The sequence below is a fragment of the Palaemon carinicauda genome, chromosome 13, assembly GCF_036898095.1.
Source record: "Palaemon carinicauda isolate YSFRI2023 chromosome 13, ASM3689809v2, whole genome shotgun sequence".
NCBI lineage: Eukaryota > Metazoa > Arthropoda > Malacostraca > Decapoda > Palaemonidae > Palaemon > Palaemon carinicauda.
The window spans coordinates 27,575,052-27,602,854 of record NC_090737.1 but is presented as its reverse complement, the minus strand read 5'-3'; the positions used below and the strand labels follow the sequence as shown (position 1 = coordinate 27,602,854).

General features: G+C 33.9%; 1 protein-coding gene across 4 annotated transcripts; it reads right to left on the bottom strand.

The window, feature by feature from the left end:
- On the bottom strand, positions 1–27,803 carry LOC137651910 (glutamate-gated chloride channel alpha-like). 4 transcript variants are annotated; one of them, XM_068385113.1, is made up of 11 exons: positions 27,676–27,803; positions 23,209–23,293; positions 21,815–21,906; positions 18,708–18,772; positions 18,445–18,537; positions 15,224–15,351; positions 12,966–13,048; positions 6,892–7,026; positions 2,724–2,953; positions 1,068–1,184; positions 1–254 (listed from the first exon to the last, which is right to left on the bottom strand). In XM_068385113.1, the coding sequence occupies exons 2-11, from the start codon at positions 23,256–23,258 to the stop codon at positions 93–95; spliced, it is 1,155 nt and encodes a 384-aa protein (XP_068241214.1). In that variant the 5' UTR covers positions 23,259–23,293; positions 27,676–27,803; the 3' UTR covers positions 1–92. The 4 variants fall into 4 exon arrangements, with proteins under 4 accessions (XP_068241214.1, XP_068241215.1, XP_068241217.1 ...); XM_068385114.1 differs by lacking the exon at positions 12,966–13,048 and adding an exon at positions 9,406–9,488; XM_068385116.1 differs by having other exon boundaries at positions 23,209–23,286; positions 27,676–27,790.

Sequence of the window (27,803 nt, the reverse complement as noted above, 5' to 3'; positions counted from 1 at the left end):
TTCTTTCAAAAGAATTTTTTATGTATCGATAACAAAATCATATTTGATGGAACTCATATCTGGAGCATACGAAATTTGTAGATGAGGACGGATCACTCATGCATTCCATTTGACAGGTAATAAGGCCAATAGATGAGATTGAAGAGTAGGAACGACCCCGGAAATAGACCTCGGCTAATTCGATCGATGAAGTGGGCTTGATTGACATATGTTTTGGGAGCCTCTTCGTCTTCGTCTGATTTGCATACTGGAATCTGCAAAAAGGAATGCGGAAACATAAAATACCTACCGTGAAAATTGTAGTTGTTGAAAAAATACTAAAACTTTATTAAATACTTTCAGAATTGATGATAAGTGATAGCCGAAATTATACAGAATTTGATGAAATCATCGAAAACTTAATCTCATCAATTTTAGTTTGACTAATATTTCATAATCGGTTAATTTCTAAAGGAAATTTTGAAATTCATATCTTTTAGAATTTGAGGAAACTTAATCTTGTCAATTATAGCCAAAGGCATATATTATATCATGATGGGTTAATATTAAAAGAAAATTTATGATTTCTTAAATTTCATGAAATTAATCCCACCAACTTTAGTCAGAGGCAAATATTATATAATCGGTTAATATAAAATGAAAATCTTGATATATATATATATATATATATATATATATATACATATATATATATATATATGTATATATATATATATATATATATATATATATATATATATATATATATATATATATATATATATGTATATATATAAATACACACACATATATATATAAATATATATATATGTATATATATACATATATATATATATATATATATATATATATATATATATATATAATATATATATATATATTTATATATATATATATATATATATATATATATGTATGTATTTATAAAATTTCATCTTATCAATTTTAGTCACATAAATATATCATAATCGGCTGACATTAAGAGAAAATCTTGGAATTAATTTTAAATCACTCAGTAAAATCTATTTTCAAACGGAATTGAAATATGATGGAATAAATTATCTTACAATTTTACAAGTCTGGTTATCCACCAACTTCTTATTGGCCAACCAGTTGACGAGGGTGAATTCCAGCAGGGCCCCGAATACCATGATCATACACATGCCAACCCAGACATCGATTGCCTGAAAGAATAATAATAATAATAATAATAATAATAATAATAATAATAATAATATTAATAATAGTAATGATAATAATAATAATAATAATAATAATAATAATAATAATAATAATAATAATAATAATAATAATAATAATAATAACAATGATAATAATAATACTAATGGTAATAATAATAATAATAATAATGATGATAATAATAATAACAATGAAAATAGTATTACTACTACTACTACTACTACTACTAATAATAATAATAATAATAATAATAATAATAATAATAATAATAAAACTAGTATTACTAATAATAATGATAATAATAATAATAATAATAATAATAATAATAATAAAAATACACTATGCGGCTACAAAAAATGTTCTATTAAGGTTAGCCTTATGTTGAATTGAGACCATAATAATCATGTTTAAGGTTTAAAGGTCGCTCGTGAGTGGCAGAGACAAGGGACAGTAACATTGCACTATCGAGCAGGAAAATGCCATAGAGACTGACCATAAATACATATGATTAGCGCCCAAGTCCTCTCTCCACCCAAGCTAGGACCAAAGAGGGCCGGGCAATGACTGCTGATGACTCAGCAGATAGACCTATAGGCTCCCTCTAAACTCCACATCCTTAGCTCACAAGGATGGTGAGATTGCAGCGAGCAAAGGAACTACAGAGTTTGAGCAGAACTTGAACCCCAGTCTGACGTTTGACCGGGCAAGGACGTTACCTATTAGGCCACCACAACCCTTGTTTATTAAATCACAATTCTCTTAAATAATTCAAAAGTTCTTATGGGAAAGTTCCATTTTGTCTTTAGTTTAAGTTTGCAAAGATGCTAATTCACCAAAATATGTCTCATGTCAATGAATAAATGTAGCCTTTTTTCCTCATTTTAAATATGCAAAGTTGGTAACTCAAAAATCAAAATACCTCATATCAATGAATAAATGAAAAATGTTTTCTTATTTTAAGTAAAAAAAAAAAGGAAGGTAATTCTAAAAAAAAACATTATAACAATGAATAAATGAAGTGTTTTTCTTAAGTAAACAAAGAAGGTAATTCACAAAAGTAAAACCCCATATCAATGAATATATTAAGCTATTTTCCTTAGTTCAAATATTCAAATATGCTAGTTCAGAAAGATACCTCATACAAATGAATAAATTAATCCTTTCCCTTAAGTAAACAAACACGGTAAATCACAAAAAATGGTCTCATAACAACAAATGAAAAACAATCGCACCTTGCTGTGGCTTCTTCTTCTTCTTCTTCTTTGTCTGCATCTTTTTCCACTTTTATGTGGGGTCGATGTTTAAGACCAGCTTTCTCATATACCCGGGCTTGGCACCGGCACCAAGTTGAGTCTGGCTTGCCCCCCCCCCCCCCTTTCCCGCCCCTCAGTGGCTGGGTTGTAGGCTTGTACCTCTACATCAAAGGATATTTCCTCCACTTTCACTGATCGTATTGGCTTTGGCTAATTTTTCACCTTGCTGTGACTATACACAATATATAATAAACCCACAAACCCACTTACTTTGATATACGAGACAGGAGGAAGCTGCTGTCGAATGCCACCAGCCAAAGTGGTGAGTGTCAGCAACGTAGTGACACCGATGGAAACTCTTCCAGGCACGGACGTAGGATCCAACCAGAAGGAAACCCACGAGATCGAGACGATTAAAACAGTAGGAACGTATGTTTGCAGGATGTGGTACCCGTTCTGACGTCGCAGTTGGAAGTCTACTTTGAGGGAGCTGAAGTTTCCTGGAAATAAATAGATGAAATAAGAGAGTTCGTAAAGTATTAAAAGATATCCATAATACATGCGGGAGTTAAAGACACTAATTTAAAGGTTTTAAATGTCGCTCATGAATGACAATGCCCTAGAGACTGACCACATATACACATGATCAACGCCCAAAACCCCTCTCCACTCTACCTAGGGCAAGGGAGGGTCAGACAATGGCTACTGTTGTTGTGGCGGCCTATTGGAAGCGTCCCTGCCTGGTGATCGACAGACGGGGCTTTAAGTCCTCATCAAACTCGATAGTTTCTTTAGCATTTGCAACCTCACCATCCTTGTGAGCTAAGGATGCAGGGGGAGAGAGCCTATAAGTCTACCTGCTCAGTCATCAGCAGCCGTTGCCTGACCCTCCTTAGTTGTAGCTTGGGTGGAGAGGGGACTTGAGTGCTGAACATAAGTATGCAAGATCAGTCTCTAGGGTTTTGTCCTGCTTGCTAGGCCAATGTCACTCTTTTGCGTCTGCCATTCATGAGTGGCATTTAAACCTTTAAACCGAACTAGTATCCAATGTTGGACTATGGCAGACTCGTCTCAAATCAAAGCGGACCGAGTCAGTCACACATTTCAGTGGGCCGGTGTAAAGGATTCAAGTTACCCCCCGTTTCAAATTACCCCCCGGTAACTTGAAACCAGTTTCAGAATACCGGGGGGGGGGTAGTTTGAAACCGGTTTCAAGTTACCCCCTCTGTTTTCAAGTTACCCCCTCATCAGAATGATAAATAATTCATGTGACATCGCAAATATGTATCATGCATTTATTGTTGGCTTCGCAGCAGTAGGAAAAGTAGTTTAATCTGGTATTTAAGACCAAAAATTGTATTAGTGAATTATATGACACGTTAAAAGTCACAGACTGTAATTTAAGGTTTTGTGATAAAGGCGAGGTAAAATTTTATTTTATTTCTGTTCGTGTGATTGTTGATATTTTCGTATTTAAGACCTAAAGTGTCATATAATTCCCTAATTCACAATATTTGAAGTTACAGACTTTCATTTAAGGTTTAGTGATCACGGTGAGGTAAAACTTTATTTCATTTAAGTATGCGCGTGATTGTCGAGATTTTATCTTTTTTTAAATTTTTAATTAACTGGCCTTATCTTTCAATTAAACACAAACTATGACGCATCTAACTTTATACAAAACAATCATTAAGTAAAAAAAGATAGATATTACCCGTAAAAATATTTGAAATCAAAACCATCATAATGAACGCTGTTTTAGCATTACATGGAAAAAAATATTTACTAAATTAAATATTAAGAAAAAAAATGGGAAAATGGTAATTAAATTGTTAAATTTGGAATTGAACAAGCAATCAAACGTGTCACAGATGCAGCCAACTTATAAAAAACGACTTTGTTTCAGATTTGCAAGGCAAATTGGGTCAAGGGTATTAAGCATACTGATAACATTATAAAGGAAGACACGAAAATGGTCTGAATGAACTAATTTATTGAATCTTTTGTGATAGCACTAACTTTATCTGACGAAGTCACCATAACCACGTTTGCTAATATAACCTTTGTTGTAAAGAAATTAATTTTGTCGATTAATTAGATAAATTCTAAAACAATACAATCACCTACGTAAATATACCATATTAAACATAGTTAATTAAATCCTTTGTAAAGAATCCTGTCTTTTAATAATCAATCAGAATTGAGAAATTAATTCATTTGATATCAAAATTAAGATTATTTCTGTTAGTATGTTGATCGTTTTATAACAATTTTGCTATTTGTTATATTTAAGAGTTTCAACTTGTCACCACGTGGTTGCAAACAAAAAGAACGAAGGAAACAATTTAGGGAGAGTATCAAATTAAAGGATTATATTCTTAGACCGTTCAAATCCTGGTGAATGACTTATTAGTTGACCCTTTTCTCCTATTCTTGGCTCGCCCATAGATTAAAGCGGTCAAGCCAGGTGTGCTTTGAAAATGACCCAAGAGAACTGGCAATGCCGCTATTGGGCTCCGAGTTTGCTCTTAAAATGGTTTGACCATACCCATAGTTGCAATATAACAATAGAACTCCTTGTGTCCATATATCTCTTTGTTTATTCATTTATTCTGTCACTGATAATGCATAGTAACTTCGTAGTATTTGGATGCTATGCACGTAAAAAATAAAAGCTCAAATATAAATTACCAACATGCATGTCGTCGTGCAGACAGAATTAACGTTGTGTAAGCTACTGTTAGCTCTATTCATTTTATGATACATTTCAGGTAAAATTCTTCAACATTTTATGACACCGTTTTTCAATAATTTTCCATTTCGAGATCAACAACAGAGAAAAAAAATCCATACACGAATCCATCACTTACTACTCTGGAAGATGGTTTAAATAGGATTTGATTTAGCCCATGATAACACACAGCTGCCTGCCTTTAGGCTAAAATCAGTAACAACAGTTGTGAGATTAACACAAGCTGTGTTCAATGTCATCCATAGAGGGCTATAAAGTGTAAAGACTTTTCCGTAGTCCAGGTGTTTTCGTATACAAACAACCAATGTAAGTACAGTAGAAGCAAACAGCATGTACTGTACCATGTTTTATTAAAACTGTTATAATTGCTTACAATCTTGCTTTATTAAAAGTGTAAATTATTTACAGATATCATGAATGATATAGTATTTACAACATACATACAAATACATATACATGTATTATATATATATATATATATATATATATATATATATATATATATATATATATATATATATATATATATAGTATATATATATATATATATATACATATATATATATATATATATATATATATACTGTATATATATAAATATATATATATATATATATATATATATATATATATATATATATATATATATATATATATATATATATATATATATGTATGTATATGTATACATATATACTTATGGTCAATATGTTTATTATACCTTATATAATATTTGCTTGCAATATAATTATGAAATATTTCAAATAATGGATAAAATAACCGTCAAAATCAAATTTCACCTAGTCTTCCTGTCTCGGAAAAATGTGCGCCCATGACTGATGATGGAATATCCGACATTTATTAGCTAAGATATAAACATAAGACGGATAAAGGCTGGATATTGATAAACGATACCAATAGGTGAAACAATACATGTATATACATATAACCTAATGATTGTGTTGACCCTGATTAAAAGCAATTTATTAATATTCATAAATGATGAGATCCTGCGCAAAAACGAGGGGGGTAATTTGAAACCAGGGGGGTAGCATAAAACCGGTTTCAAATTACCCCCGGGGTTAGCTTGAAACCGGTATCAAGTTACCCCCCGGTAGTTTGAATCCGGTTTCAAATTACCGGGGGGTAAGATTTGGAGGGGGTAATTTGAAACCGGTACACCTGTACAGTCTATAATATCGAGGAACCGGACCAGGCTTCAACATTGGACTGAGGCAGTCTACTCTCACACTTAATCTTCAGGGAACTCTTTCTTCCTCTCTTTATTGAACACTAACTTCAACACAGGCACAGTATTTTATATGTTCATTATGACTCTCTTCATTGGGCTATTTTCCCTGTTGGAACCCTTGGGCTTATAGCATCCTGCTTTTCCAACTAATGGTGTAGCATAGCCAGTAGTAGTAATAATAATAAATTACTTTAAAAATTAGAAAACTGAATAATAATGATAATAATAATAATAATAATAATAATAATAATAATAATAATAATGATAATAATAATAATGATGATAATAATAATAATAATAATAATAATAAACAAATAAACAACTTTAAAGAATACAAAAACTAAATGACAATAATAATAATAATAATAATAATAATAATAATAATAATAATAATAATAATAATAATAATAATAATAACAACAACAACAACAAACCTGTTTGTAAAGGCATCACTTCTTCAACTGGATAGTAGTTTAAGAGGTCAAACTGAGCTATCTCAAGATCATCTGGCAGATCGATTGGAATCCCTTCCACCCAGTGGTAGTTAACGATCTCATCTGTGCTAGCATCTGTTGGAACGGAAAATGCATAATTTCACTTTGCTGGTAAACCATTTGTTAAATCACAGCTAGACTCTAATCAACAAAGAAAGCAGGGAGGCTTTAGAAGTGGGTATTCAACAACTGACCATATCCATGTAATTAACCAGATGATGGAGAAATCAACAGAGTAAGGCAAACCACAATGTATGGCACATATAGATTATGAGAAAGCTTTTGATTCTGTCAAAACATCAGCAGTAATGAGAGCCCTTCAAAAACAAGGAATAGAAGAATCTTTTAGAACACTGGAAGATATCTATACAGGAAGCACATCAATCCTAAAGCTTTCTTTTTATAGGTAATTTTTCTATGTAGGCCTACAAACTAGCAAGTAATATCTTATTACTGTGGGCCAGTTTTCAATAGGAATTGATGGATTTGAGAGGGGGGGGGGAAGATGGTGATCAGCTGAAGAAAGAGAACAGTTTATGGAAATGGATGTACATTTTTTCTTCTAAAATTCATTGCCATTTTTTTTCTAAACAAGACTCCACAAGACAGGAACCACAAAAGACCTGAAAAATTACCGCCCAATAGTTTAACCTCACACTTATATCAAGTATTTACAACAACAACAACAACAACAATAATAACAATAATAATAATAATGATAATAATAATAATAATAATAAAATAGCACCAAAGATAATAATGGCATGTAATTATAATACAATCGTTTCCATTCTATTAAATATTGTCATTTGAGATCAAAGAAATAACAATTAAAGGGCAATATGATGTTACTTATCACAAACTTAATTTAAGAATAAAGATAAGAAGAATTATCTCATATCAATTTGATGTTTACCTGCACAGTAGGCCTACTCGCAAATCTTACTGAAAAAGGATGATGTAGGGTAGGCCTATAGAAATTTTCCAAGAGTTAACAAGTTACATTCATAACGTAATTATGCATTTTTGTTGGCCTTCTTTTCGAAGGAGTTTACATTACGTTTAATCAAAACATCACAAAAAATAAGTAACGTTGCATTTTATTGACAAATATAATAAAAAAAAAAAAGAAAAAAAAATAGAGAAAAGACGATAAGTTAATTTGAGACATTAGAGTAGAGCTTACTAAGGCCACTCTATTCAGTAATTATTTATATCAAAGTCTTATTCGATTTCTTGATGGCTAGGCTATATAGTATTTTCAAAATTCCACCTTCGCCTTTTTCTTATAATAGCTGTTGGAGCCCTAGGGTATATAGCATCCTGCTTTTCCAATTACGGTTGTAGCTTATCTAATAGCCTAATAATAATAATAATAATAATAATAATAATAATAATAGAGAAGATACGTATGAACCAATTTATCGGAGAGAGAGAGAGAGAGAGAGAGAGAGAGAGAGAGAGAGAGAGAGAGAGAGAGAGAGAGAGAGAGAGAGTGAGAGAGAGAGAGAAAGAGAGAGAGAGAGATATGTGTGTGTGTAGATATACACACATATATATATATATATATATATATATATATATATATATATATATATATATATATATATATATCAAAAGCCTGATCGCAACGTTTAGATAAAACATTTTTTTTTTGGTGTAACACAAATAACTAATCATTCTGTATATGATTAAAAAGAAGACAAATTCATTTTCAAACCGAAGTTAAATTCGTATGTGAAGAACAGTCACACATCCTTGGACACTGATTAAAAAGGCATTCAATATAATTATCCGTTTTAGTAAGAAAAAATACATCAGTTATTAAAAAATTGTATTTTGAGGTAATTCAAACTAGGCAAGTGGGTCTGTCACTTTCCTTTCTCTTATTCTATTAATTTATTTCAGTTTCCCCGCCACTTTACTTTCAATTAGAAAGGGAACTCTTTAGTTTATCTCATCTGTAAAAAAAAAATAAAAAAAAATAAAAAACTATGATATTTAAGAACAGAATTAGAAAAGCCAAAAAGAATGTTAGTACGTATAATGGTTTGATATAGTTAAATAAACAACATTGGAAAACCAGTTATGGTATCTGTATAAATGAATAAATCAGGTTATTTAGATAACATTTTCGTTATATGTTTAAAGAAAGACATATTCAATTTATATCATTAGAGTAATCCTAGCTTATCAAAAACCCACAATTCCCAGGAACAAAAACCTTCACCACATCAGTATTAAAATTTCCATAACTTTGACAGAAAAGTTCATCACGTTTTAGAACTGCAAACACGGAAGGTTGGAGGGAATAAGCGGGCTGTTAAAAACTTTCAGTTTTAAGGGACTTACACGAACACCGTTAATAGCAAGGTATAACTCCAGGGATATTGAAATGAAAGGTGTTCCGAAATCAAACGAGTTGGGAAAAAAATGCAAGATCTGTTTACTCACAAGAACTGACGAGAACGTGGCAGTCCTGCGAGTCAAATGGGAAGTGCTTGAAGTTCATACTGCAACTGAGTTTTGCCGTTATCCTGATGCAAGATGCAACAGACAGATAGGAAGAGAGAGGATATAAGAAAAATAAGATCTCCATATAATATACAGGAAGAAGAAGAAGAAGAATAAGAAGAAGAAGAAGAAGAAAAAGAAGAAGGCTGATATAGAATGAAGGATCATTTGGTAAATGATCTTTTTGCAAAAAACCTATAGGTCTAGGTATCGAGTACTGCATATAAGTACGGTTGGACACAGGGATTCCTGGCACACCTCACTTTGAGGAAGTGCACCCTGTCACACCCTTACTGCGAAGCAAGTAACCAAACTCGGTCCTTGTTTAATATAAAGCTGGTTCCTCGTTACAAGAAGTAATAGGCCTCACATGGATAGGCCTATTAACCTTCAGTCAAGAAAGGAAAACTTCTAACTCTTAACCCACCCGTTACTTAGCGTTCTGTTCCGTTTCTATTATAATGATAAGTTGACCAGTTTTCATCTGAGAATTCAAATATTATTTTGATTTGAAAACGTGATTTTTACATTAATGACTTGGGTTGCCTTATATTATTAGTGTCATGGTACTATACTCATTTTTTTTTCTTTTTTTAATGAGGCGCATTCGCACCGACTCGCAACGGTGCCCTTTTAGCTTGGAAAAGTTTCCTATCTGATTGGTTAGAATTATCTTGTCCAACCAATCAGCGCACAGGAAACTTTTCCGAGCTAAAAGGGCACCCCTGCGAGTAGGTGCAAATCTGCCTTACTAAAAAGAATTGACTATAACGTTAACTATAGGAATATAACTTTATTATACTGTAGTTTGCTTTCCTTGCCAATCCTTTAATCCTTCTACTTTCTCATTCACGGTGTCCTCACTAATTATTTTTATTGCTCTTGTACCATGATCTTTCCCTGTCTTGGGGGTAGAGTTCTCTTGCTTTAGGGTACACTCGGGTACATCATTGTATCTTATTTCTCTTCTGCTTTTTTTTTATTTTATAGTTTACATATGAAAGATTTATTTCATTATTGTTACTGTTCTTAAAATACTTTATTTTAATTGTTAATTACTTCTCTTGTAGTTTCCTTATATCCTTTCCTCACTAGGCTATTTTCCCAGTTGGAGCCCTTGGGCTTAAAGCATCCTGCTTTTCCAACTAGGGTTGTAGCTTAAATAATAATGGTAATAATAATAATAATTTAGTTTAGAATACAGAATTTACATGCGAAAATTAACATTCATTCTTATTCAGCATAATGGAAATTTAAGATGACTAAGAGATAGTGGATAACATTAAGAACATAGATAAGGAGAGATTCTCGATCAATGATAAGGGCGAAATAATACGAAATAAAAAGTAAAACCAGATTAAAGACTTCAACTTTCATTGAGTTTTACAACTGCCTGTTGGTAAACCAGTTTCTCTAATAGAATTAAAAGTATTGCGTTGACAGATTTACTTAGATCAATAACATAAGTAAAATTAAACACCACGTTTCCTAGTCATATTTCCTAAAACTGAAAATTCATTATAATACGACACTACCAAATGTTTCTACTCAGTCTATTGTCAGTATATCTAAATAAAATAGAGGACATTTTATTTGGGTAAGGATGTCTTGTTTAAAGCAGTTATTAATCAGCCTACATTTTCACATTTCCCATCTACATGCTGATATCGTAGAATTCAGTGTGACGAAAGCGTTAGCGCTTGCCACGTAACCTTGGAGAAACCAAGAACGTCACGCATGAGCCTTTTGTCATTGTGGGAAAAAATTCACTTCTGTGAAATTACTACTGTTACTATGAATATGCTTCTGATATATTCTACACCTTTAATGTGGTAACATCGTTGTTAAATAAACAAATACTTTAAGGAGAAAAACTAACAATTGATATTGTTGATTGAAAGTATAGGTCTGTGAACATTAACCGCAAAGGTGAGTCAATATGACGGTAATAGGTGTAATCTACCTGCTATATCAACTGGAAAAAGGTCCAGATATGTATTTTAACCATGTTAAAGTGATGTGAAAGCAAATAAGCCAGATCTTCCATTACTTTCAATCACTATAAAATACAGAATCTTCATTCCTGATAATACACCTATTCATCCTATGTAATAAAGAAAAAAAAAGTAGTCATGCTTTTGTTTTTAGACATTTCCTGATTTGTCCGTACCTCACAGTATCATGATGTCATTCATATGACTGACATAAATCCAAAAGGGCAACAATATGTTGAAGGTGTTTCAATTTGGCACAATGATAGAGAAAAAAATGGAGGAACAATACTAAGCAATGATGCAGTTTAAAATCAATTAAAACTAGTCAGAACAAAACTTGGTCAGAGGTAGCGATTAAAATCAATGGCCTGCCACCTAGTAAGCTAGAATTGGATTAATAGTCATGCACAAGTTTCCATTGGCAAACTAAGGTTAGCTTAGTTAGCAAAGGGTGGCCAAATCAGTCATATGCAAGATCTTCTAGCCTAAAACTGGAAGATACAAGCAAGAAGTTAGTAAGGAACAAACAAAAAGCAATAGATGCGAAGCAGGAGAGATTTTAGCTTTGAATAATCGATGAACTTTTCTGAGATAATAAACGGCTAAAAACTTCAGAAACTACTTTGGAAACATGTCCCTCTTAGCCTTGTTATTCACGTGGTCTCAGAGCAATAAGGTCTCCCAGCTATTCATTATGTTTCATAATTGGCTCATTATTCACACAGTTTCTATAATACAATTAAAGAAGATATTACGTTGTTAAGTCATTGTTAAGTCTTGACATTCAGTATACTTGTAGTTGAATGAAAGCGTTTTCTGTCTATCAACAGCTACATTTTTATTTGTAAGTATGTTAGCTATTTAAGTGGTCTAAATGCACAAACCTTTTTAAAAAGCCATTATAAATAATTAATTGTACTGTAAAATTTGAAAATCTTTACTTTACACTTTCAATGCCACCCTAAAGAATGAGAAGCTAAAAATGCAAAACTAATGGTCTGACAGTCCTCTTTAATAAAAGAAGACCATCTTAAACAGAGAATGATTCTCCAAAGTGTGGTATCTCTGCCACCATTCATCACATAGAAGAGTACAGGAATTACCAATTGTAATCTTAGTCAATCGAAAATGATAGCCTACTCTTATTCTTTAAATTTTGCCCGAAGTTGTTCAATGTAGCATGTAAATTCCCTCAATATACTTCAAAATTTGATCGACTGATTGAGTTTCCATATATAGCAAAAAGAATATACTAAAAATAGACAAATGGCCTTAGCTTTTAACTTCCCAAGCTTTAGACTGGACTCCCACTTGCGATCTTTTCGTCGAGCGACACTAACTGTTGCTAGATACCTCTTGAAAATGTGACCATCAGTAGATGGCGAGGTGTTATATTTTCTGGAGGTATCTAGCACCAATCCACGCCACCCGACGAAAAAAATCTCAAGTTGGAGTCCAGCCTACAGGACCTACTTTTGTTCCACTGTAGCGTAGTAACCTACTTACAAGAAGAGAGATGAGCAAGGCAAGACTGTTCATCGAATGGGTAGTGCTCGAGCTTCAAATTGCAAGATAGCTCGGCGGTGACCCTGCGGAGAATAATGAGAACAGGTCACACGTTCTAGAATACCAGAGGATTCAGCCTGAAGCTTTCAGAGACAATGGCTCATCAGTCTGGCAAAATAATGTGGGAGAACCTGGAGGGGAAGGTTCCTCCTTGAACAATTTCTGAGCATTGTCTTTTGGTTTAAAGTGGTTTTGAAGGTTTATAAGATTGTGCGTAATATGTTTAATTAAATTGATTTATCTAAGTAGTACTTTAAGTCTTTTATAGGCTTTCTCAAGCCTGTAGTTTAAAAGAATAAATGGTAAGAAATGTTAGTTAAGCTCAACAAAGCTCACTGTTATGCTGAGGTACGTCATGTTGGTGGATAGAAATTATTTATTTAAGTTTTGGTTCCAAAATAAGCTTACAAAAACAGGCGCAAGGGCGCAACACATAATAAGGGATCATTCTCATAAAAGTATCTCATAAACTGGTATAACATTAGATTAAATAGCACGTTTATTGCACATAAAACATAAATGTATTTACTTTCTGCAACTCAAGTTTATAATCAAACACTAACAGAAGTAATTTGTAATCACCTATTGGATATTAATACCACACAGTCAAAAATTTACCGCAAAAAACAGGGCAAAAATACTAGAATAAATGTTGCCAGATATTTACCGTTTTAAAAACAGATATATTGATGTTAAGGAGTGATATTATGGTCACCAACCCGTAAAAGATAATAACAATCTAGGGTAAAAATTACGATCACCTGTATTTTATTGAAATACGGCTGAGAACAGTATATTTTTCACGGAGAATATCCAATTAAAATTACAGGTTTTTTAACAGTGCAAGCATGGCTTTAACATTAGTGTTTTGACATGACAAAACAGTCATAGTTACCATTTTTATTCGAGTGATATGAATAGATAAAAGAAACTTGTCATTGAGCTCCTAACAAAATGAGAATAAAAAAAGAAACGAAAAACAGTAAAATGCAAAACATAATCGGTCAGCTTAGCAGTAAAAAATCTAAGGCTGTGGCTAGCAGACTTCAAAACATCAAAGTAATTTTACTCTAATTACTTCAAAATATGATCAACAATGCAAAGGGTTCCAAAACCTAAAGGAAGATCTCTATGAAATAAATAAATTCATTGCTTTTAATATTGTAACTAGTAATAAAAACTAGTAAGGTAATACCTCAGGATACGAAATTAATTCGTTCCGGAGTGGCTTTCTTAACAGGATTTTTTTTTTTTTTTTTTTTTTTTGTATAATGAGTCGTGTTTTACATGTAACATGATTTTGAAATTTTAAGCGAATTTCGTTTCGTATCCTGAGTTTTTTTTATTTCGTAATATGAGACGAAAAAAAAATCTTTGCATGTTGTTTCGTAAAATGAGTTTTTTTTGTATACAGAAACTTTTTTATCTAGAGGGTATATGAACACATTCTTAGATGTTCTAGAATTCCTGAAATAAACACTACAACTTTTTCAAATTTTTGAGGTAAGATCTTGCATGCCTAACATACAAAACTTCCTTTAACATATAATTTCTGGATCTCTCATCAGTAAACTAGAAATTAATTACGATTATTTCTCATTTTACAGATTACATTAAAAAAAAAACAGAACTGATACACTGGTTTTGCATCCAGGAACAGATAACAGTATATTTTTTGGCAGACAATTAATGGCAATCATAGCAATAATACTCTGGACTTAGGCAGTAAAAACCTCATGCAAAACCGTAAAATTCTAAGAAATGATGGATATTTCAAGACAAACATATAATCTCATGCTCTAGCTTACAGGCAAGCTCAAGTGAAATATCGCTCTATTATGCCCAATGTTATGAGTGCATCTAGTTAAATTTCGTCTTGTATTACTGACTGTGATGTTAGTGGAGTAAATAGATCTGCACTCTTCAATAGTACCTGACATTCAATGTATAAATTGCTTAGCATTGGACCTGCAGGCAGCACATTATTCTCACCCATTTGTATGCAATCAATAGCATCACATAGCACAAGAGAACTACAACTGACATATACTAAACAACTATCTACGTACTGAGAAAAGCCACAAACTCAAATCTATGATGATAAGCACTTGTCATGTTTACTTGAACAGTTTTTGAGCATAAATATGTGTATGCATATATACTTCGTCAAATACAACATATAAGAAAATAAAACCAACCTTACACTGTAGAGGATGTGTCCAGTACCGTCAATTCTGAACTGAATGTTGGGCATTGTCACAACATGGAACTCTGCGTCTTTCACGTTGTGGAAGTAAGTGTCCGGCCGCCAAATCCTTTTCTGCATCTGGTATTCGAAGGGAAAATGTAATGAGGAAGGTAGGTACGTCAGCAAAGAGGCTACCTAATACATATTTCATGAAGGAATAATGAATAAAAGCATATTAAATCAGCTGTCGCAGATGTAGTTATAACAAAAACATATCTAAATTGAGTAGCAACATTTAGGCCTTTTGTACACATAAACATATAAATTATACCTTTTTTTATAATAAACACATATTTACCACATATCACTTTCATCGCATAACTCCATAATGCTTAACCCTTGGCAGTCTTCCGACTTTTGACCCAAAAATGTTTCATTCCTTGATTGCTCCACCCACCAGCCAAGAACCCTTTAGTTACCCCACCCTCTGCTACGTAAGTTTGCGTGTGTGTCGTTGCATTCTTTTAATTATGTAATCAACAACTTAGTTCAATTAGTCTTTGCTCTACCGTGACTCACTTCACTCATAATCTAACATTATATCATTGCTCCTCTGTTCTAGCAAGTGGTACATGTTGCACTACATGCATAAGCCAAGTGGGTGAGTTAACCATAAATCAAGTCAGTGAGTAAACCAACATTCCTCATACTCTCGTATAATTAAGCTCTGTTCTCGCACAAAAGTAGCTCAGACAGGGCTATCCTGGTATTCGTTGCGCACATGGCACAAGGGTCCCTGGCTGGCAGACACAGGGGCAGATTTCTGGAACACAGGTGAATACTTCTACTTCTTTCTTCTTTGTCTACATCTTTTCCCACTTCTATGTAGGGTCGATGTTTATGGTCAACTTTCTCCATCTACCTCTGTCCCACACCTCATCACCAGTTAATCCCTTTGATCGAAGGTCATCCTTGATACAGTCCATCCACCTTCGCTTTGGCCTCCCTCTCCTTCTCGTTCCCTGTACCTCCATTTCCATCACTCTCCTCCCAATATACTGTTCATCTCTTCTTATGACATGACCCTACCACCTCAGTCTACTTTCTTGGATCTTATCTGATAGTTTTCTAACTCCTGTGGTACCCCTAATTACCCCATTCCGTATCTTATCTCTTCTTGTCACCCCACACATCCATCTCAACATTCTTATCTCTGCCACATCCATCTTCTTCTCTTCTGTCTTCTTTATTGCCCACATCTCCGCTCCATACATCATTGCCGGTCTCACAACTGTCCGGTGTACTTTACCTTTCAACTTAACCCCTACTTTCCTGTCGCATAGTACTCCACGCACATTATTCCAATTCTTCCATCCTGCCTGTATTCTGTGGTTTATTTCTGTCCCCAGATCACCATCTTCTGTAACTGTTGATCCTAAATACCTGAAATTTTTAACCCTTTTCAATCTCTCTCCTTGTAAACTAACTTCCCCATTCTCGCCATTTTCCAATCTCAAATACACTGTCTTTTTCCTGCTGATCTTCAATCCCTTATTTTCCATTTCTCTTCTCCACTCCTCCAGTTTCTCTTCTACTACCTCTCGCCTAGTGCTACACAGTATAACATCATCGGCAAAAAGCATACACCAAGGAGACTGATCTCTAATACCTTGTGTTACTACATCCATGACCAGATCAAATAGGTAAGGGCTCAATGCAGACCCCTGATGTACTCCCACATTTACTGGGAAACTTTCTGTTAGGCCTATACTGTTCTTAACATTTGCTTCTGCCCTTTCATACATATCTTGGGCGATTCTTACGTATTTCTCAAGGACTCTTTTCTCTCATACATCTCCACAGCTCCTGACGTGGTACTCGATCGTATGCCTTTTCCATGTCAATAAAGACCATATGTAATCCTTTTTGTTTTTCCCGATGTTTTTCTATCATCTGTCTCAAAGCAAATATTGCTTCTACAGTCCCTCTTCCTGACATGAATCCAAATTGTTCCTCACCAATTGTTGTTTCATCTCTGAGTTTCTTCTCAATGATCTTCTCCCATATTTTCATAGTATGGCTTATCAGCTTTATGCCTCTGTAGTTGCCACATTCCTTGATGTCTCCCTTCCCCTTATAGATGGGAATGATTAGGCTTCTTCTAAATTCCTCTGGCATCTTTTCCTGATTGAAGATCTTCTGTGTCAGGTCCCACAGGATATCTATGCCTTCCTCTCAGAGACTTTTCCATACCTCTACTGGTATATTATCCGGTCCTGCAGCTTTACTATTTTTCATCTTCTTTACTGCTTGTTCTACTTCTCTTCTAGTCACTCCTATGGTAACTGTCTCGTTTGGGAGTCCATCTTCAAATACTGTTCTTGGGTTCTCCCCCATTCAATAGTCCTTCAAAATAAGTTTCCCACCTTCTTTTAATTTCACTCTCTTCTGCTAGAACTATGCCATTGATATCTTTTATTTGCCTTATATGTGTCAGGTCTTTGGATGCAGCATCTCGGGTCTCAGCAATTCGTAATATTTTCTTCTCTCCTTCTGGTGTTTCCATCTCTTTTTATATTTCATTTAATGTCTCTCCCTTTGCCTTTGCTACTGCTCTTCTTGCTTCTTTCTTTGCTTGTTTATAGTTTTCTTTATCCTGCTCTTTTCCCGATAGATCTGCCTAACACAAGTGAATACTACTAGCTCTTATCAATCTATCTGTCAGTTTTTACATTCTCATTTAAATCTCCATCCATACACACTGCGTAATAAGCATTCTTTTGACAATGCAATCCTTGTAGTAACCTCTATTATCTTTATCCTTATATAAGGGAATAATGATTTCCTTAAATATAAAAGCCTTATAATACACAATCGCTATCGGCCACTTTCACTTCACCTAATTTATAATACAATAATGGACTCTCGACTCATTTCCTTTTCTTTAAATGACCACCGGCAGCCTGAATTATTTTATCAATAAAAACAGTGAAACCTACATTAACAATTTACCTTCTTGCATGATTCAAAACGACCCTTAAAAATCTCATTTATTATTGGATAAGATTCTGTTTAGATATCTTATCCCTAAATGCACACACACACACACACACACACACACACACACACACACACACACATATATATATATATATATATATATATATATATATATATATATATATACACATACATACATAAAGGAGATAAATATTAAAAGTATGAACGTACGTCAGGATCTCTTATAGTGATGCTTCTATTCCTGGAGTGCTGCAGGCGACTATCTACCCAGTGTTGTCGAAGAAACACATCGATACTGTAGTCCTGTCAGTGGAAAATAATTGTCAGAAAGTAAATACAACGCCGACTTTTCATATCATATCATAATGTATCATCATCTCAAAGCATTTCCCAAGGAAGAAGTAAAATTATATAAATACAGTATTATGTCTATATGAAAGTGACGAGGCTTTGTTAAAACAAAAGTAACTCACCATGTTAGCAGCGTTGAGGGAGCCAAAGGAATTGATGAACATCTGCACGGACACATCAGTCGGTCCTAGAAAAAGAAACAAAATAGCTGCGTAATCACAAATCCTCTTTGAATTCTATCCAGTTGCCATTACTGCAATGCATAAGCCTATTGTCAGGAGTCGTTTATTCACGGAGAGTTTACTCTAACAACACAATGGGTCTTGTTGCTAAAGTCTTTAGTATCAATTTCCCTTCTCGTAGTACATAACCGATTTTTTTTTTATTGATAAATACACGAGAAAACATACCGTTACTAGATTTAATTCTGCCAAGCAGTGTTTTTCAATGGACAATTTAAGTGTTGGCGAACTATCTTGATGACAATCGAGAGCCATTGCTTTCTTGAAGTTATTTCTGTTCCAAATGAATACATTGGGGTTCATAGACCTTATGCAAAATCGGGGAATGCTCTTTGTGAAGACAAATATTACAAAAAAAAAAAAAAAAAAAAAATGGTAAAAAAAAAAAATTTATGAAATTGAATTTGATGAAGTCTAAATGTTCCATATCTCTAACGTTGAATAACATGTTTAAAACCATATGATATTAGTGTAATTTTCTCTGAGAGAGAGAGAGAGAGAGAGAGAGAGAGAGAGAGAGAGAGAGAGAGAGAGTTTAGTGGTCTTAAATTTCTGCAGGTGGTTACATAGTTTGGCAGCACAACATTTCCTCGTCTATAAGCAAGACTTGAAGGATTTCTCGGTTCGAAGGAGACCAACCAATCTTCGTAACAGTTTGGTCGCAATGCGTTCTTCCCATTTCCTAGAAAAGAATGAGTTAAATTGTCTCAACCGATAGTCTGATACACAACATACAATATGAGAGAGAGAGAGAGAGAGAGAGAGAGAGAGAGAGAGAGAGAGAGAGAGAGAGAGAGAAAATGCCATGGCTTTTGTCTGATCTTTTGGTAACGAATACATTAATTACTCAGAACCACAACAAAGGCATTCTTTAAACATTTTAACAGAGCAAGATAGAATTTCTCTTGTTGTCCACCGGAGGAAGAAGATGCACTAACAAGTAATAGTAGAAGAAGAAGAAGAAGAAAAGAAGAAGAAGAAAAAGAAGAAGAAGAAGAAGAAGAAGAAGATGGATAACTAATTTTAGGGGTAAAGAAGAGGAAACAAGGAAACGAATAAGAATTAACTCAGTATTTAGGTCGAGAAGAGAAACAAGGAAATTATTTACTAATGAGAAGAAGAAAAAACAATGCTATTCACCTCACCTATGGTATGTAGTAAAAACATTTAAAATCACTAATGAGAAAGAGAAGAAAAAAAAATTCTATCTCTCACCTGAATAGTAAAAACATTTAAAATGTGGCTAGAAGACACACACACACACACACACACAAAAAGAGACATTTATTTATCATCTTAAATTCATTAATCTAATTTCATCATGACTCATAGAAAACACTTGTTTAAAGGAGTTATTGTTTTCTAAAGTGCTTCTAAATCACATTAAGACAATGGCACTCTATTTACTAGTCTGATCGTATTTAATTCTATTAGTCGTTTTTCTCCTGTCTCTCACACATTAATTATTTCTTTGAGGAATTTAGGTTTCTTCCCCTTGCCTGTCGTATACCTAGTCTGACTTGCAAGGCATTTCCGCGTGCCATTTGCCTGATACATGTACACGATTTTGAGCACACTGGCGAGTTCCTTTGTTTTCAAACTTATACGCACATATGTAAGCTTATGTGTGTGCATTTATGTATACATACACAAAAATGCTAATAAAGATAGTATGATACACATATGACACAGCATGAGAGGACCCAAGTTTATAAGTTAACGAAAATACTAAATGGTTCGTCGTAGGTTACTCACTCAAATTGGAATAGCACCGAGTTCACTGCACATTCCTTGAAATGCCAGAAGTTAATTCAGGTACATTTCAGAAGCGCCACCAGGTAAATACCGAACGTTTCACATCCTAATCGCATTTCTCAAATTCATTCTTACTTGGGATGCCTCCACTGGGCCAAAAGATAACGAATTCCTTCTCACTCCTGCCGATTAAAACCGCCACGAGAAGGTATTTATTTATCTTTCGTCTTCTACATGATATACAGCGCAGAAATGATAGTCAAGTCTTTACGTGACTCTAATGACTGATATTTTGAACTTGGAATATTTTTGCTCGGGCGTGATTGCAAGAATGTAGTGCATAGTATCCTTTATTGCTATTTCCTTCTCTTCAAATCTAGAAGAAGAGTCAGTGACACGGCTATTTCGGTAATTTTGGCACCTGCGGCTATGGTCACGTGATATGTTTCGTTGTTGTGGTGAACACTACCAAAGACTATAATATTATATCGTTGAACACTATATTGGAATATCTAAATTGTTCAAATATTTCCAGATGTTTATACAAAAGTATCCCAGATTGTAATCATTTATTTATAATTTTATCTAGTCTCTTAATGCAACGATTTTTTTTTTTAGCGAATGCAACCAATCCTAAAAAAGTAAATTTCGTGTAAAAGTCAGTGCGAATAAAGTCTATTTTCAGTAACAACTTTGGTTTCAAGATAACATGTTAATGAGCATTTTTAGTCTAAACAACAATTTGTTATTGAAAAGCGCTACCCGAGAATGGCTTTCGCCTCAGCAATTATTATTAGGACTCTGCTAACCTATAGGTTTTAATATAATAAGTTCTGAACTCTAAAGTTAGATGACGAAAACATAGACAAAATTCGTTTCTGTTCTATATTTTCTCGAACCAAAACATACTATTTGATTTCATTAAGATGCCTGATGAAATTTGGTTCAGCTGACCTGGCCCTAGGACCAAGGATGCCATTCTGTTTTAGGAACGTTCAACGAGGCACGTCGGTTACTTTGTGCCAGAGACCCGTTTTCTGACAATTAACCTTATCCCATTGAATTCTGGCCATGGCTTCGGCGGAAATATTAGAGACGATGGGAATGTTAATTGAGTCTTAAATTTACTGTCACAAAAAAATAAATAATAAGGAACTCATTTTCCGGTGTAAATATATTTCGAAGTGTTCCCAGCTGGGCCCGTATACAACAGTAATAACATTTGTACTTACGATCAAAGTCAGCATCCGGCCATTCGTTCACGTCATATGTTGCCAACAGATTTTCCAGGATTTGTCGTTGTTGTGTAATGCCTTTGACGCATCTGTAAAAAAGGAAAAAAAAAAAGAAAAAAAACATACATTGTTGGCTTTATATCAAGCTGAGTAATTATAATAGTACCCCTAAACTAAATGCATATTTATTTATCACTTTAACTGTCTGAAGTTTTATTGAAGCAATTGAATAGTAAACCTTGTGTTTCATAATGATAAAGAGATACTAGTAATCTGAAAAGACTTCTATTCATTGAATAACGATATGTCATCCTCTTTGGAAGTTACTGCCTGCCACTAAATCTTGTCATAGGAAGGATACAGGGGTGTATATATATATATATATATATATATATATATATATATATATATATATATATATATATATATATATATATATATGTGTGTGTGTGTGTGTGTGTGTGTGTGTGTGTGTGTGTGTGTATACTTACGAGTTTGTAAAGTTAAAGCAACTTAGGGTGAAAAATAAAATTTCGTCGGCCACCCTTGGATATTAAAGTTTTATCACAAGTCACCTACCTTAAAATTATAGATTTTTATCATACATTTATGACAATATGTCTATAAAGGTCGAAAACTGTTGTTATGTTATCCTGACCACCACCAATAGTCACATGTAATCATCGTCAAATCAGTAAAATAATTCGAATATAAGTGAATGAATATAAACATTCTCTGGTATTTAACACCCATGAATGGCAAAGGCAAGGGACAGTAACAATGTCCCAGTTAGCAGGATAATGCCCTATAGACTGACCATATTTACATATAATCAGCGTCCAAGCCCCCTCTCCACCCAAGCTAGAGCCAGGGAAGGACAAGCAATGGCTGCTGTTGACTTGGCAGATAGGCCTATGGGCAACCCCAAACCAACCCCCGTCTATGGAGCAAGGACAAGTAGAATATATTTTCAATAATTATGCGGCCAATAATTTATCTTTGGAGTTGGCAGAGTTATGTGCTCTCCTGTTGCATTAAAGGCCTACTTACTTCTTTATTTAAAACCTACGACTTCTCGTGTAGGTTATGTATGTGTGGTTGCCTAAAACAAGTGTAGGAGATTCCTTTCTTATCACTGACTTGCATAATGTAAAAAAAAAAAACTATACTTTTCACTGAAGGTAACACGTGAAATTTTGTGTCTAATATTTTACCCAGAACTTAAAAAGAAGGGCCCAACTCGATAGTGTTCAACTTCAGATCTATGCACAGAGAGAGAGAGAGAGAGAGAGAGAGAGAGAGAGAGAGAGAGAGAGAGAGAGAGAGAGAGAGAGAGAGAGAGAGAGAGAGAGAGAGAATTAATCTTAAAATTGCAAGAAATTTGTACTTACCCCGCGAGGAACAGCAACACTATCAGTTGCATTACCAATAAAGACTTCATTTCCCCTCAGTATCGGCAACTCGTCTTCCTAGTTCCTGGAAAAGAAAACAATTCTATAATAAGAAAGGAAATATAATTCATTACTTTATGATCATTACTTCCATTTGCCCAGACTTTTTGTCCCAGATTTATGAGTTGCGTTCCGTTTCGGAAAAAGAAGATGCACTCGTTTGATATAGACAACTACCGTGCTAGGCGGTATATCTTAGCAATCCATGTTTGCCAACGGTTGTACGAGTACAAGCGGATGAGCAACTTGATGGAGTAACGGTAACTTTGGGTATGGAGGAAATGCCCCCCCCTAAATTTCGATGAAGTCACTGGCAGCAGGGTGACGAATTGGGTTTAAGGTGATAGACAAGATGTCTCATCGGCCTTCTACTATAGTCAATTTCTTTTAGCGATGCAGATTTGCACCGACCCGCAGCGGTGCCCTTTTAGCTCGGAAAAGTGTCCTGATCGCTGATTGGTTGGACGAGATAATTCTAACCAATCAGCGATCAGGAAACTTTTCCGAGCTTAAAGGGCACTGCTGCGAGTCGGTGCAAATCTGACTCGATAAAAGAAATGGACTATAGGTAGTAGGTTGGCCTGGGCACCTGCCACCCGTTGAGATACTACCGCTAGAGAGTCATGGGGTCTTTTGACTGGCCAGACAGTAGTATATTGGATCCTTCTCTCTGGTTACGGTTCATTTTCCTTTTGCCTACACACACACACCGAATAGTCTGGCCTATTTTTTACATATTCTCCTCTGCCTCATCTACCTAACAACACTGAGATTACCAAACAATTCTTCTTACTGCGCTGTAATTGTTCAGTGGCCACTCTCCTCCTTGTAAGGGTAGAAGAGACTCTTTAGCTATGGTAAGCAGCTCTTCTAGGAGAAGGACACTCCAAAATCGAACCATTGTTCTATAGTCTTGGGTAGCACCATAGCCTCCATACCATGGTCTTCCACTGTCTTGGGTTAGAGTTCTCTTGTTTGAGGGTGCACTCAGGCACACTATTCTATCTTAATTCTCTTCCTCTTGTTTTGTTAAAGTTTTTATAGTTTATATAGGAGATATTTATTTTAATGTTGCTCTTCTTAAAATATTTTATTTTTTTCGTTTCCTTTCCTCACTGAGCTATTTTCCCTGTTGGAGCCCCTGGACTTATAGCATCCTGCTCTTCCAACTAGGGTTGTATCTTAGCAAATAATAATAATAATAATAATAATAATAATAATAATAATAATAATAATAATAATAATAATAATAATAATAATAATACTCTCAATGCCTGGCGAATGATTTTACCGGAATCGGTATGGACCGGCAGGGGTCACTTGCCTTGGTTAGATAGGCACTGCGCATGACAAGGAATTGGCTATCCTTTGATGAATTTAGCCAATGAATCCTCCGAGTCCCTTTGCGTCAATAGGCGTAGGAGGATATGATGATGATGATATGGACAAATTGTTGACCTATTTTCGATAATAGTATAAACAAATGACTGAAAACATTATAAAAAATGGACTGACCGAAAATAGATGCTATCGAAATAGTAGAACACACTAGGAATAGAATATTTCGATTTGAATAACCTTAAAGAACGCAGCATGTAAACATTATTTAGATGTTATGTGCACTACTTCGAAGAATCAATGGCAGTGAAAATCAAAATGACTCACTTGTCCTTACGATCTTATTTTCTTATATAATAAACCATCGCAAAATTGGTTTCGATTCCCTTCAGTTGTATAATCTATTGTCCTTTGATTTAAATTTGCTGTCAAATTCATATCACACGTTTTTATATTGTGAGTAATTATAATCTAACTAATATTGTCAAAACGGTCTGATTTCACAATTATTATCATATATAATAAGAAACAGAGAAACATATCTAATTCACAACCCATGAATATGTTACGAATTATCTAAAGTGAGTGGTCACTAATATTAGTATTTTTTTAATGGTCTTGAATCATCTTGGCACAAGGATCTCAGGGCTTGTGAAGTCTCTTGGAGTTGGTAAGTCACACACGCACACACACTTGTATATATATATATATATATATATATATATATATATATATATATATATATATGTGTGTGTGTGTGTGTGTGTGTGTGGGTGTGTTTGTGTGTGTGTGTGGGGGGGGGGTTGTGTGTCTGTGTATGTAGTCTTCACATATAATGGGGTTATATATATACAGTATATATATATATATATATATATATATATATATATATATATATATATACATATATATATGTATATATACATATATTTATATGTGTGTGTGCATCTATATATACATACATACATATATATATATATATATATATATATATATATGTATATATATATATATATATATATATATATATATATATATATATATATATATATATATATATATATTTATATATATGTGTGTGTGTGTGTGTGTGTGTATATATATATTGTAAAATCTACACGGACAAATTTTGATGCTAATACCCGTCTACAGTCATAGCTAGAGATCGAACGATTTTCTATCATCATTATTTCAATCAATCAATCTTCGGAACCTGAATTAATTGTTCCATCCTACAATTTTTTCAATTACATATTAAAAAACGTCTTATAAAAATTTCACATAAAACTTAACCAACAATCTTACCAACATTATTGATTCTATCATGATATCTAAAATCTGTTTTCGCTACAGAATCATTCCAAAAATGTAAATCTTTCTATATTTTTGTAACTTTACTTTAGTGAATCTGTGACACCTATTGTTTGTCACACAGATTTAGTTTAAAATCCTTTTAGCTCGCTCGACACGGTCCTTAATGCCCCGAATTTCTAGTAAGTTTTTTTGCGTTTTTCTTCTATTTTCTTTGGCTCTTCCGGTCATTCTTTCTACCAATGCACGTACTCCTCACTCTCAAACCCCAGTTTGAGTCAACCTAGGGTATTCTTTAATTGTGCAAAATGCTGTACATTTATTTATTTCTTCATTATGGTAGGTCGCTATCTTTTTTCTAAATAAATGGTTAGGTTTTAATTTCCAAAGTGACGATAAGAAGACTGAAGTGGTACAGAATATTTACTGTAAAAAATACTTGTTATGAATTTTGTTTCTTTTCTAAATCATCAAAATGACATAGATCCCATACACTAGACTCAATTTCAGCCTTTTATTCCATATATTTGGCCTTATATTTTTCCTGATCTTCAACTCGTCACATGAAGTAAGTCTATATAAGGAACAATTTGATCAGTTACTCTTCCAAGAATATATTTTCTCATGGCCTTCATATCAGTTTTTATACATTTATAGTGAAATTTGCAATTAAACTTGATAGGCTGATACTAAATCAGTATATATCAGTACGTTCTAAAAAAAAAAAAAAAAAAAGGGAAAAAAAAAAGAAAAGAAAAGGAAGGTGGTAGCCTTACTTTTACTTTCACACTAAATATTCTGAATACAAGGCATTAGTGACACTCCATGTTCTACATACAGTAAGTTACTCGTGTCGAAAGCCATGTCGGCAAAGGATTAAAGGTTAAAAGGCCGCTCATGAATGGCAGAAGCAAGAGACAGTGACATTTCCCTATCAAGCAGGACAATGCCCTAGAGACTGACCATATTACATATGATCAGAGCCCACTCCCCCTCTCCACCCAAGCTAGGACCAAGGAGAGCCAGGCAATGGCTGTTGATGACTCAGCAGATAGACCTGTAAGCTCCCCTAAACCCCCACCCTTAGCTCACAAAGATGGTGAGGTTGCGGCGACCAAAATTACTAACGAGTGTGAATGGGACTCGAACCCCAGTCTGGCAATCACCAGGCAAGGACGTTACCACCAGGCGTCAGAATTTTGAGTCTCAATACCAGCTGAAAGAGATCACAAATAATAGAAAAACAAGCACATATTCCCTTGTTTTGGAGCACACCATTTTGAATGACATATCTAGGGTCTTGAGCTAAAATAAAATAAAAATTAGTAAGACGAAGGAAATCTGTCTTGCAATGACTTGAATGATAAAATGAACGACATAAATGAAAAATAACACATTAAAGTGTGATCTTAATTCATACGACCACTTGCACTTTCGTAATAAAAAAAATGTTTTACTATTTGACAGAAACCATCTTTCAATGCATACATAGCATACATACATAATGTACTGTATATGTATACAAGTATATTTAGGCTCCATATGTAATCTACCGTGACTTGAACATCAGTATTATAGTATATTTTACAACAGTAAATATTAAAAATTGGGATCAAATGATGGGACATTTACTCTGAAACTGGATTCACCCAGAGAAATCTCAAGCACGAGACCATCAGAGATAAGTTTTGATAAAAAATTAAATAATCTTTTTAGTGTATTAATAAAAGAAATAGTATATTACCAATAACAACTTACATAATACGTCCTGCACTTGTTAAAAGCCTATCTGCGTCTCTCTTTTGTTTTCTTAGAACCTCAATGAGAGTTTGTTTCTCGTTCGTCTTCCTTCTCCTGCACTTGGCAAAAGACTGAACCAGGGAAAG

What these genes read in the sequence shown, in the direction of transcription:
- LOC137651910 (XM_068385113.1), bottom strand. Translation starts at nt 23,258, where the DNA reads ATGAAGTCTTTATTGGTAATGCAACTGATAGTGTTGCTGTTCCTCGCG. An exon ending in CCTTGCTCATCTCTCTTCTT is followed by an intron (nt 7,027 to 12,965) that starts GTAAGTAGGTTA and finishes CCGTTCCAACAG; the next exon opens with ATGCTAGCACAGATGAGATC. An exon ending in ATAACCAGACTTGTAAAATT is followed by an intron (nt 255 to 1,067) that starts GTAAGATAATTT and finishes TCCTTTTTGCAG; the next exon opens with ATTCCAGTATGCAAATCAGA.